An 11,715-nucleotide genomic window follows, 5' to 3' on the forward strand; every position below is an offset into this window, starting at 1 on the left:
GGAGGAGGAGGAGGAGGAAGGGGGGGGGTCGCTCGGCGCCCCCGGCCCGCGCCGCCTCGCCACAGCGCTGCCCCCCGCCTCGGCCCCCCGCGGCGGCGGCGGCGGCGGGACTCACCAGGTCCTTTGTGTTTTCCATCAGGCCCTCATGGGCAGGAGGTGCCCGCCGCCTCTGCCCCCTCCCCTCGGCTCGGCCCCCTCCGCCTGCCGCCTCCCCCTGCGAGGGGCCGGGCCCAGCGGGGGCAGGAGGCGGCCTGCGAAGTTCAGCCTCTCACTCAGTCGGAGAAAGAAATCCAACTCCCTGCTCCGGAATATCAACAACATTAGCATAACCGCACTGCGCACGCGCGGCGCCCGGCCCACCGCCCGCGCTTATTGGTCTCCCAGCTGTTTGGGCCTCCCTCGCTCGCCGTACCCCCCCCCCTCCGGGCGAAACCACTCCGCAAAGCGGGAGCTCACCGCCGTACTGGAGCCTGAAGGCTAAAAGTGTCCCGCAGGGGGCTTGTGTTACCTTCTTGCGGATGACGAGACGCGGGAGGCTGCCGCCGGTCCGCCGCTGAGGAGCGGTTATTGCCATACGAGGCATGGGACCCCCCTATAGATGCGATGGAGTGACCTGGCCTCAGACCTCATCACGTGAAAGGCGCGGGGGAGGGAGAGGAGCAGGAGGAAGCGAAGGCAAAGAAAGGAGGTCACGTGACAGCGCCTGGCGTGCGGGGCGAAGCGGGCCGGGTCACGCGGCGGAGGAGGGGCAGCAGCGCGAGCCTATCACGTGAGGGAGGGGCGGAGCGAGGCGGGCGCCGCACGGCGGGGTCACGTGGGCGGCACGCGCGAATTCCGGTTCCGGCTGGGGCTCGCGCGGCGGCGTGAGGAGCGATGGGGCGCGCGGCGGCGGCTCGCGCGGGCCCGGCGGCGGCGCGGCGGCGGCCCAAGATGGCGGCGACCAAGAAGAAGAAGAAGAAGAAAATGAAGATGGCGAAGCAGCTGCAGCCGCACGCGGCGGCGGCGGCAGCAGCAGCTGCAGCGCAGGAGGCGGAGGAGGCGACCCGGCGTGACCGGCACTTGCGGGCGCTCTGCGGGGTGTCGGGCGCGGAGCGGGCGCTGGAGGAGCTGGTGTTCGGCGACAGCCTCGCGGCGGAGGAGGGCGAGCTGCTGCAGCGCCTGGCCGGGCCCCCGCCGGTAGGGCACGGCCTGCCCTCCGCGGCGGGAGGCGGGGCGGGGGCGGTGCCTCCCCTCGCCGTTCTTGTCCTCCCTCTTCCCCGCCGCCCGGCGGAGAAGCAGAGGGACCTTCTCYGGCTGGGTTAAAATGGCCTGTTTGGTTGTTTTCAGCTTCGTGCTGCCGAGAGGGGAACCGTTCCGAAAGACTCTAGCGATTCGGAAGTGGAGAATGAAGCGAAGGATAACTTCTTGCCATCTAAGAAACCAGCCTGGGTGGATGATGAGGATGAAGCTGAGGAAAAGTAAGCTAGAATTTGTAGGTAGGAAGTAAGGGTAACGCTCTAAAGAATTAGCCTTAGTGACTTGTGCTTAAACGATCTCTATATTCCTTATGTTTTCTTTTCTAGAATTGACATGACACACAGGTATAAAAAAGATATGATGAAAAGTGATGCTGAGAAGATACTTAGTAAGCAAAAATTTAAAACACGACTTCAAGAAGAGTGAGTTTCATTAATTCTTCTGTAGCTGTTTTTGCTAAGATATTTGTATGTGACATTCACAGTGCCTTTTACAGAATTTGTGGGGAGTTTAAAGTTACTGCTTCTAGCACTATTTTCTGTGTTTAAATCCAAAGAAATGAGGAATAATAAAGCTTGTGAAGAAACTTTTTTTATAGGCTAATTTATTTAGTACTTCTTTTAGTAGCTATGTACTAACTTTTTTGTTTTCTAGGGAGCTATAGCAGAAAAATCTTTAAGTGGGATGACGGAAAACAGTAATTTAGACTAGGTGATTGATTTCTGCTATTTAAGATATGTGAGAAAGAATGTGCTGAAATACGAATATAGATAGCAGAGCACTACTTTAGATGTGTTTGGGCTGCCTTGGTGTTAATGCATGTAGCTGCAAAGAACAGTGCTGTCTTGTTTAGTATCAGTTGTGCTTTAGTTTCATGTTCTACGAGTCCACAAAATACATTAATAACACTACAAGTGAAACTGTGTGTGGGGATTTGCATTGTGATTTAAGTGCATGTTATCTCACAGAATTGAGACTGATGTTATGCAAGTATGAACCATTTTCTCAAAGGCCTTCCCCTGTTTTTTTTCTCTCTAGATTTCAGCGAGCTATGGGAGGAATACCTGCCTGGGCCAATAGAGAAAATAGGAAGAAACCCAGAAAGACTGCAAGTGATAGTAAAGAAACTCATTATAGTTATGAAAATGTGATTCTAATATGCTTTTTTTCTGCTCGGCTATTCAGCTCTTTATAAAACATCTAATTTCTGGTGTTTCTCCATTGTGGATAAGGTGATAATATACTAGATAAATCAGCTTTATCCTTTCAGTGTGCTTTTATTTCTTTAATTTATTGCCTCTGTGGGGATTTTGTAGGCTGCGAAGTGAATGTGAAATCAACCTTTTCTATGTACTTTGGTTTTTTAATTAGGTGATAATGATGAAGATGATGATCTGCTATGCAGGACTGGCAATTTTATATCAAACTCTGAGTCCCTGCCAAGAGGTATTTTACAGGTAAAGATGAGACTACTTCTACCATATTTTGACCTGTATACATGCTTTTAATACTTTGCTGTTTGAGCAGTAATGTTTCTGTTGATGTTTGTATGGATTTTTTTTTTTGGGGGGGGGGAAGGGATCCTATAGCTTGAAGGCCTAAACATTAAACTTCAGAAAAATTGGGTAGGAAGAATGGAATTTTCCCACAACTCTGAGGCTACCGAAATGGTCTTTGGTACAGCAAGAAATGCTTGCTTAATTTGACAGCCTTAAGATGTCAAGTAAAGTATATGAAACTATCTGATCTGTGTTCCAGATTCATTGAAATTTAGCTAGTTTGATATAGACTGCGTTAATTTAGAAGTCAGTGAAAAAGTTAATTAGCTTGTTATATCTATGCTACTGTACTAAAGCAGCTTCCCTGACTTATTGTATGTTCTGCTTGACTACGTTGTCTAAAAGGTCAGCCTAATGTGCGAGAGCTCTTCTTATGTAGAACAAAGAGCAATTAAATTGATTGACTGCTCGTGAGCAAAAAGAAAGTTTTAACTGCGTGATCTGTATTGTAGATGAAGAGCTGCTTGCCTGCTAATCAGGAACGCCTTGTTGGTGGAAAGCTGTCAACAGTGCAGTTTCATCCTTCTGCTCAAGTTATCCTCACTGCTGGACGTGATCGATCTGTGTCACTCTTTCAGGTGAGACATTTTAATAAGCACAATAGAAGTAGCAACTGACATAGCTATTTTAAAAAAAGAATAATCAATTATAAATAGCTTGGGTGGGATGGAGTTGCTGGGTTTTTTCCCCTCTTCCCCTCCCCTCCCCCTTTCCTATGATGGCATATGCATGTTTTAGGGATTGTAATGGCTTTGTGCTTAGAGTGGAATCTGCTTGGTTGAAGGCATTTTGTTGGAACAAAATTTCATCTGTGAACTCACACTAACTGCTCACATGGTATAGGCAAATTAGTTCTATCCAGGTTTTTAGTAAAGATTGTTTTTTGTTTTTTTTTTTTAATTAAACATGTTTGGTTTCAAGGTCTGTAGTGACTAAGACTGAGATTTTTCTCCAAGTTCTTCATTTAAAAAAGTAGTAGTGAGAGGAGCAACAATACTTTTAAATGAAAGTGGAGAGCTCAAAGCATTTTGGGTGTCTAGAGACTGTCCTGCAGCAGAAAACTGCTGGTCCTGGGACTCTTCTGTCCTGCTCCTCTGGAGTGTAAAAGCCCTAACTCCATTCAGGGACCAGTGAAATGGTCAAAGGCACAAGTCAAGCTTGGCTCTTACAGGGCTGCAAGAAAGAGAAATGCAAAGCAAATAGCACCATATAGGAAAACACAATATAAATGATAGTTTAGTTGAACAAAACATAGACATGATGGGAAGGGTAAGAGGCTTGGAGTATATCCAAGAGAGTGCCGGAGATATAGGATAAGGAGAGAGAGCCAGGTTATTTGGAGGTTGGGAAGATGGGAAGAGATTATTGCTTCACACTAGTAAATGTTTTGCTGTTTAAGTCTCTTGTATTGACTAGTCAAAATTAAGGAATGTATGAAGTATTTTTACACAGAAAACTAATGTAATAATCTCTTTTCTTTTGAAGGTTGATGGTATAAAGAATCCAAAAATACAGAGCATTTATTTAGAGAGTTTTCCAATCTTTAAGGCTTGTTTCAGTGCTGATGGAGAACAAGTTATAGCCACTGGTACTCACCATAAAATGTTCTATGTGTATGACATGATGAGTGGAAGTATTATTCCTGTACATCAAGTAAGAGGTATGTTCAAATGTTAGTACTTTAAGTGTCTGGTATAGTTGAAATTGTTTCAGAACTGGCATATAAATTAACTTTAAGAGAAAGTGCAGTAAATTTTGGTAGGATTATTTGTTTTAGTAATCTTTACTAGTGTGTTAAGTTTTAGTTTGGGTAACTGTCACACAAGCTTAAAGTTGAGTTGTAACTTTATTGTGACAGCCTGTTGCAGAAAGGAAAAGTTGAAATGGGGTCAGGTCTTACTTGTATTCATCAAATCTGAAAGTTGAGGTAAAACAATAAGTCATGCCAAGTTGAAGTTCTGAATCTCTCTTTTTAAAGGTATGGAGGAGAAGTTTGTCAAAAATTTTGAAGTGTCTCCAGATGGATCATTTATGCTTCTTATTGGAACTTCAGGTTATCTTCACTTGCTATCAATGAAGGTAAGGTTTTTATCATGACTCACTTGGCTCAGTTTCTTGGTACCCTTTGCTTCCTAAATCTGTTTGCTTACCTTTAATCTGAAAAGCCATCTGACTTTTTTGTTAAAACAGAAGTATGACACTTACCTCAGAAAATGAGGTAGTGTATTGACTGGAACTGTAGCTTCAGAAAATGATTTTTTAGTGTCTCTTTTGCTCACTACACAGTTCTCTTTGGGATTGGTAATGGAACTAACACCAGGGTTTCACAGGCTTTTTTAGCTATCATTTAGGTGTGTCTATTTTCTTTCATCTGGTGCACCAACACTGTGCTGACAAAGAATGGGCCTAAGTATGGAAACAGGTGGCTGAGGGTAAATGAAATAGGACTGCTTTTCTTGTGAATTGTGGTGGTAGTGTGTAGGTCTATTGTGTTCATAAAACATACCAGCTCCTGAGGTTCATAAAGTATATAGAATTTTCAGGTAGATTTAAGATCATTTGAAAGCAGCTGGATTTGTTTCAAGTTTTCACTAGGAAAAGTGTTCTTGTCAAAACAGTCAGTTCTGTTATGCAATAGGGATCACCCGGTGAGGGAGCCAATGAGCCTTTACTGAAATAGCTCTGGTTGTAAAATAAATGGGGTATACCTGGATCTCCATGGTCTGTGGCTAATGTGGCTCTGAAAAGAGTGTTAATGCTGTTCTTTTATTGTCAGTTTAGCAAAGAGTTTCGTGGGACAGGAGTATGGAAGCAGCTTTTTTTATTTTTTTTCTCCTGTGTATGTCACAGCATACCTGTGAGCATCAAGTATTCCCTGAATGCTGCATATTAAGCCATGGCTTTAAGTTCTAGGCAGCCAAAAGGGGGGTGGGCGGGGGAATGAGGTGCCTTGTTATCATACTAATTTATTCAATAACCTTCCATGCAATACACAAGTCAGAATAGTATTTGAGTCCTGCTTGTTGCAGATTACAGGAAATTAAATTTTAAAATATAAATTTAAAATTAATTTGAAAAGCATTTTCAAATATAGCATGCTTCTATTATCCCTAAAATGTTGGTTAACATGTTCTGAAGACCTCTTACTGGAGGCTTGTCTGTAGGTAATCTCTTTTTATAAGTAGCTCTGTGTTCTTACACTAGTGCAATTGCAATGATGGAGAGTAATGTATTATTGTTCCTGAACTAGTTCATGTTTCAAGAAACACTGAAATGAAGGCTTTATTTTGCTCCACCTCTTGCAAGCCTATATAAAGAGGTTATTTCTGAGGGTAATACAGGATTGAAGCTTAATTCTACTAAATTTAGTAGGAATAGAATTCTTAATGTCTTCAGTAAGTGTGCTTCATGAGTCAGGAACATTTTAGGCAAGAAAATGTCAAAAATGGAAGTGTCTTTATTTCACTGCTGTTGATCTTTGTCCTATAGACAAAGGAACTGATCAGCACYATGAAAGTAAATGGAAGATCCACTGCATCTGCTTTCACTCCGGACAGCAGCAAAATATATACGTACTCAAGTGAGTGTTCTTGTTAATAGCACTAATCCCAACTACATTTAAATCACAAAACTTTTTCAAAGCAGTCRTAGTTTTACAAAGTGAATTGAAAGACTATGCCAGTATCTGGCCTAAAAGTATAAGCAAGTGCTCGGACGCGAAGATTTAAGATTTATGCTATATGCTTAATATACTTTGTTTAGTATCTTGCATTTCACATTTGTGAACAAGTTAATTATTTTTTTCTGAAATTTACTTTAACAGAATAGGCAAATCACTGTGTTCTGTATACATGGCTTGTATGTAATCTTCTGCTTCATTCCACAACCAGAGGAAGGTGAAGTTTTCGTTTGGGATGTGAAAAGCAGGAAGTGTCTACACAGATTTGAAGATGAAGGCTCTTTGGAAGGCAAATGTATCGCTGTTTCAAGAAATAACCAGTATGTAGCATGTGGGTAAGTTTCTAAATCTGTTTTAATTTCTTAATATCTCATTCTGGAGCTTTTCAGTAAACCGAGTTGTGACTGGTAAGAGTGTAGGAATGTGAAATAAATTGAGTTTTAATGAGGCTAGAATAGAGGTGAATAGATGAAGGTTGTCTATTTTGGGATAACCATTTATTTTATTTCATGTTTATCTAAAATACCATATAGATTGAATACTGGTATCACTCTTAGTGTATTGTTAGTGCCATGTAATGGGTTTTGCAGTTAATTTTGAAATGCAGAGTGAAATCATACAACTTCTGTATTATGAATGTCAAGTTAGGGTCCTGTTCCTTTCCCCTTTTCTAGCCTCTTATACTCTTGATTTGGTTCCTTAATAGCATGTTAGTATTTAAAAGGGTGCATTGACTCAGGTGCAAATGTACTACTTGATAGTATTTTTCCAAGTATACTTATTAAGATGCAACTTAATAAACTGATGTATCACCTCTTTTAAGTGAGATTAGCAACTATTTTAAAATCCAGTATGTATTTTCTTAGCTTGTTAAGAAGAAGGATATTTAAGTGGAATTGGGTTGCATAGAACTTAAACAGAAGTACTTTAGTTCCCTCAGTCTGTGATGTTAGAGTTCTTACTGCTTTGAATTCATTATATATTCTCATTAGGAAAAAGAGCATTATAATGGACCTCTTAACCTATGTATAGTTCCAAATTTTTAGTGGCAAGAACTTGATTTACCAAGTATCTCCACTGGTAAAAGTATGTGTTGTTTTACAAAAAAGTTCATCTTAACAAGGATTTTCTGTTTGTATTTCATAAACTCCACTAAATGTTTTATTGGAAATGATGTTTTTAGTTGAATGGTGGCTGTGGATGAGTTAATGTGTGCTGCAAATGCTACTTCTTGATATGGTCTGTGTTAATTTATCCTCTTTAGCTCAGTCTCTGGAGTTGTAAACTTGTATACTACTGATGTCTGTCTCAAAGAAAACCGTCCTAAACCAGTTAAAGCCATAATGAACCTAGTTACACCTGCTACATCTGTGACCTTCAACCCCACAACAGAAATTTTGGCAGTGGCTTCCAATAAAGCTGATGAGGCTGTCAAACTGGTATGTTCAGCTTCTTCACTCTGTGCAAGCTTTTTTGATTAAAAAAAAAATGTTCCAATGACATAAAACTGATATTAAGCAGATACATGCACTGCAAAAAGATCAGCTAGGCCAAGCAGATCAGGACATGTGCAAATGCTGTACATCTGTAAGAAAGTATTGTTTTTTCTTGAAGTTGTTAAGGTAGCATCTTACCTAGTTCAACTCTTTCCCCCTCCCCTTTTTAAAATGACTTTTTTTCACTGTGGTAAATATAATGACTTAGCTTGCAACAAATTGAATTTTCAGCTCCTCTTGTGTTGCATATGGTGTTCCTCTTAGCTCAGGATTTAACTGTCAGCCTTGTTAGAATTCTGGCCAGCGTTGGAACTACTGAGTAAAACTGAATCAGAARCTTATATAAACTGATTAATGTAATTACTCAACTGACTTAAAATGACTGACAGCACAGTGTTCCCTGCACTATATTCCTACTTGTTTCTCCAGTAGAGCTCTATTTAGAATGAGGTAGAATAGCAATAGAACTCAAATATTGGAACTTAATGTTGAACTTATGTTGTTTGGACTTTTTTGTAACTTTTCCATAGTTGCAACTAATCCTAACTTTCTTAATAGGTACACATTCCTTCGTGTACTGTATTCTCAAACTTTCCAGTGTTCAGAAGAAAGCAAATTTATCTTACTCAATCTATGGACTTTTCTCCCAGAAGTGGCTTTTTTTCTATAGCAAATAATAAAGGCAGAGCTTTATTGTATAGGTATGTATTAATTTAAATTAGTTAATTCCAGATGATATGTTCTTTTTTTTTCCTGTTTAAGTGGGGAGGATGACTGATAAGTGGAGGATGTTTGACTAAATTGGTCTGAATTTGATCTGATGATTTAATCACGTGGGGAACTGGCTTCCTGTTCTGAAGAATGAGCCTTTGATTAGAAACTGTATGTTACTGCAGGCATCTCTGTCAAAACTATTGTTCTTTGAAATAACTAGGACAGAAAAAGCCAGATACAAGGTGTTTGTCCCCAACTTCCTTCCCCCTCGAAAGCCATGCTTCTGTACTAATATCCATATCTGACATGGGTTTGTTCTAGGTGTAAAAGCATGACAATGGTATCTTTAGTGCTTTGGTCAATGGGATTTGAAGGCTTTTCACACATGCTGGATGATGTGTATGTCTGAGACTTCCTGGTTTATTCAAAGAACACAGGAGTAAATCTATTAATCTTCTTGGCAGGTTACAGTTAATACCTGAAATTCCAGTTTTCATGTGAGGTATTAGTAATCTCAATGATTGACTTCTGATTTAGCATAGACTTGACTTCTCCCTTTTGTGAGAAGGGAGAAGTGGAATGGTAATAACTCAGAGCAGGATATATTTCCTTTTCTTTATAGTAGGTTCTTTGACTTGGTGATGCTTTAGAAACTTCTTATCTTTAATGTATGAGTGAAATCAGACTCAAGAAGTTTGACAGGGAGAATTTACAAAAAAAATTAAGACTAAAAATGTGAATAAATCTTAATTCTCCCCTATTTGAGTTTGAACTATATACTGTAATGACACCTCAGGTAAATTCAGCACAGTTACTGTCTTTTACTGAGAATATATTTCAGATTAGTTAAGAACACTCAGGGTGACACTACTTGTTGTTGCTTCATACGGTCTTTAGTCAGCGTGTTGTTGAAAAGTTAAGTCTGTCTCAATTTTGATCTCTCTTTTTTCCTTAGGCTGAAACACTATTCAGATTTTTAGAAGAAGATATGAGAGAGAAATTACAAGTAACCCAGGTATAAGTAACACTAAAACTGACAGCATTGTCCTAAAGAACCTTGTTTTAATTTCAGTGCCTCTATGTCTTTTGGGTGGCAACAAGAGGTTCTTATTTCTATGTAATCTGGAACATCCTATCTGGATTGTTTATGCACATAGGCCCCAACTAATGGGTGATTAAATTAAACAGTCCCTTTATAAGAATTTCCATACAACTACGGAAAGGCTTTGGGATTATCATGTTAATCTCTACTCTTTTAATAGTGGGTTATTGCTCTTTATGCTACCATCATATTCCTTCAGGGAGATGGTAGCTCAGCTAAACTTTTGTCCAGCTCTGACAACAGTTTTAAAAAATCTGGATATGTTTAAGCCAAAAGCTCAAGCAGTGACAATAAACCAGTGGCGGGCTGGCAGATATGTAGCTTTGTCTTGCTATGAGCAGATGTATGTGTGCCCACCCTAGTCTACATAGTTGCAATCTTAAATTGCTTAAGTTTGAAGCATAGCTTGTGTGCAGACAAGGTGTACAACAAGGATTCTGTTGTACAGTTATAACTGTTTCATRGAAAAGAGTTCAATAAAGTAGTTAAATAGCTAATGTCTAAAACTGGAACAACCAGCTTTGCTAATGTTGCAGTATTGCTGTTTGACCCAAAAGTTTCTAACGATTGGAAGCTAGACTGATTTGTACTGGAAGCAGTTAATTGCCTGCATGTGAATCTTCCGTATAATTCTAMAATGGCAAAATGTTCCAAAGGTACTAACAAAATCCTCTTCTACTGATCTTTCTCCAGGTGTTGTAATCTGCAGCTGACAAAATTCAACAAGAGTTTTTTTCAAACTGTTTTATATGGAAGTTGAAAAATACTAATATAACATCCCTTTTGTGAATATTGTTACGTAATAAATGTACCTGATAACAAGTTTCCAGTCGAATTGCTTCAACTCTTTCAATGTTTTATGTAAACAGATGATTGACTAGGGTTTCAATGGCTTCAATTACTTCATCAGAAATGCTTAAATATCTTAAGTTATCATTCTGATGCTGACACTGAAAACATTGGCTTTGTAAATTGTAACTCTGTTCAATGTATTGAGCTTTTACATCTTAAATGAAGCATGTTGAACTTTGGCTTGTCATTCCACGAATGTTCTCCCAACAAACTTTGCCACTAGCCAAGTTCATCTGGGGCTGGGTAAGAAACTAATCATTTTGCTGATGGAGGCTATGAATCCTTCTTTCCAGGAGAGCAAAGCAGTAACCTGAAATGCTATCGATGCAAGTTTATAGTTGAGACTTCAAGGGCCAGTTGTGATTTAAAGATAGGAGCCTGAACTAGAGAGGCAGTCAATGCGTATGAAACACCCTCAGTGCATTCTGAAGTCCTGATGTGATCAATTGTCATGTAGCAAGGAGTGCTTTGTAGCTGTTGTTGCTTGTTCTTTACTTGATGCCAAATACAGCCCATCTGATCACTTTTTTCTTGGATTGGCTGCCTGTTTAGAGAGAAATATGTGAGCAAGTTGACTAAAAATCTTCTATAACATTGGTAAAATATCATTCTTTTGAGAATGAACTGTAACTGATATCTGTCACACTTCACAGGAGGGAGCTTTTTGAGCAGTAGCATCAGAAGCAGGGGTGCTCCACTAACCAGTAGTGAAGTCAGTATTAAACCTTCAGTGAAAGTGGCATTACAAAAGAAGGTATGGTCTCTGAGCACGAGAAAGAGCTAATTCTAGATTCTTGTCAAAATATTTTAGATATAATCCTCTTGCTAAGCACTTTACAATTTTCAAAAATGGAATGCTCTATTTTCTGACAGAATGGATTTTTAACAAAACCTTGCCAGTTATGCGTTACAAGATGGGAAACTGATTTCATAAACCAGATGAAAAAATACGAATATGCCATGGAGATACAAAATTGACTAGAGTTTTTTAACCTATGATGCTATACTTAAGCTAAAGATCATAATACAGAAGCAAATTAAGTCATAAGCACATTAAGATGCTTGCTGTAGAATTGT

General features: G+C 40.0%; 2 protein-coding genes across 13 annotated transcripts in view; one reads left to right on the plus strand and one right to left on the minus strand.

Annotated features, from left to right (window-relative positions):
• MBTD1 (mbt domain containing 1) overlaps positions 1-849 on the minus strand; it is a 38,306-nt gene extending 37,457 nt beyond the window's left edge. For 5 of the 12 annotated variants that reach the window (XM_085304603.1, XM_085304602.1, XM_085304601.1 and 2 more), the window contains exon 1: positions 509-849. In XM_085304603.1, coding sequence (XP_085160729.1) covers positions 509-583 — 75 coding nt within the window. In that variant the 5' untranslated portion in view covers positions 584-849. Of the gene's footprint in view, positions 1-115; positions 362-508 lie in introns of those variants that run through there. The other 7 variants (XM_085304609.1, XM_085304607.1, XM_085304605.1 and 4 more) reach the window with 5 other exon arrangements.
• On the plus strand, positions 822-10,608 carry UTP18 (UTP18 small subunit processome component). The gene is made up of 14 exons (XM_085304615.1): positions 822-1,176; positions 1,327-1,457; positions 1,563-1,658; positions 2,275-2,354; positions 2,608-2,693; positions 3,248-3,373; positions 4,281-4,455; positions 4,774-4,874; positions 6,285-6,375; positions 6,686-6,809; positions 7,739-7,913; positions 8,529-8,671; positions 9,640-9,699; positions 10,480-10,608. The coding sequence occupies exons 1-13, from the start codon at positions 874-876 to the stop codon at positions 9,662-9,664; spliced, it is 1,656 nt and encodes a 551-aa protein (XP_085160741.1). The 5' UTR covers positions 822-873; the 3' UTR covers positions 9,665-9,699; positions 10,480-10,608.
• The last annotated feature ends 1,107 nt before the right edge of the window (positions 10,609-11,715 follow it).

The sequence above is a fragment of the Rhea americana genome, unplaced genomic scaffold (genome assembly GCF_003343005.1).
Source record: "Rhea americana isolate MKP2758 unplaced genomic scaffold, rheAme1 scaffold_21, whole genome shotgun sequence".
Taxonomy (NCBI): Eukaryota; Metazoa; Chordata; class Aves; order Rheiformes; family Rheidae; genus Rhea; species Rhea americana.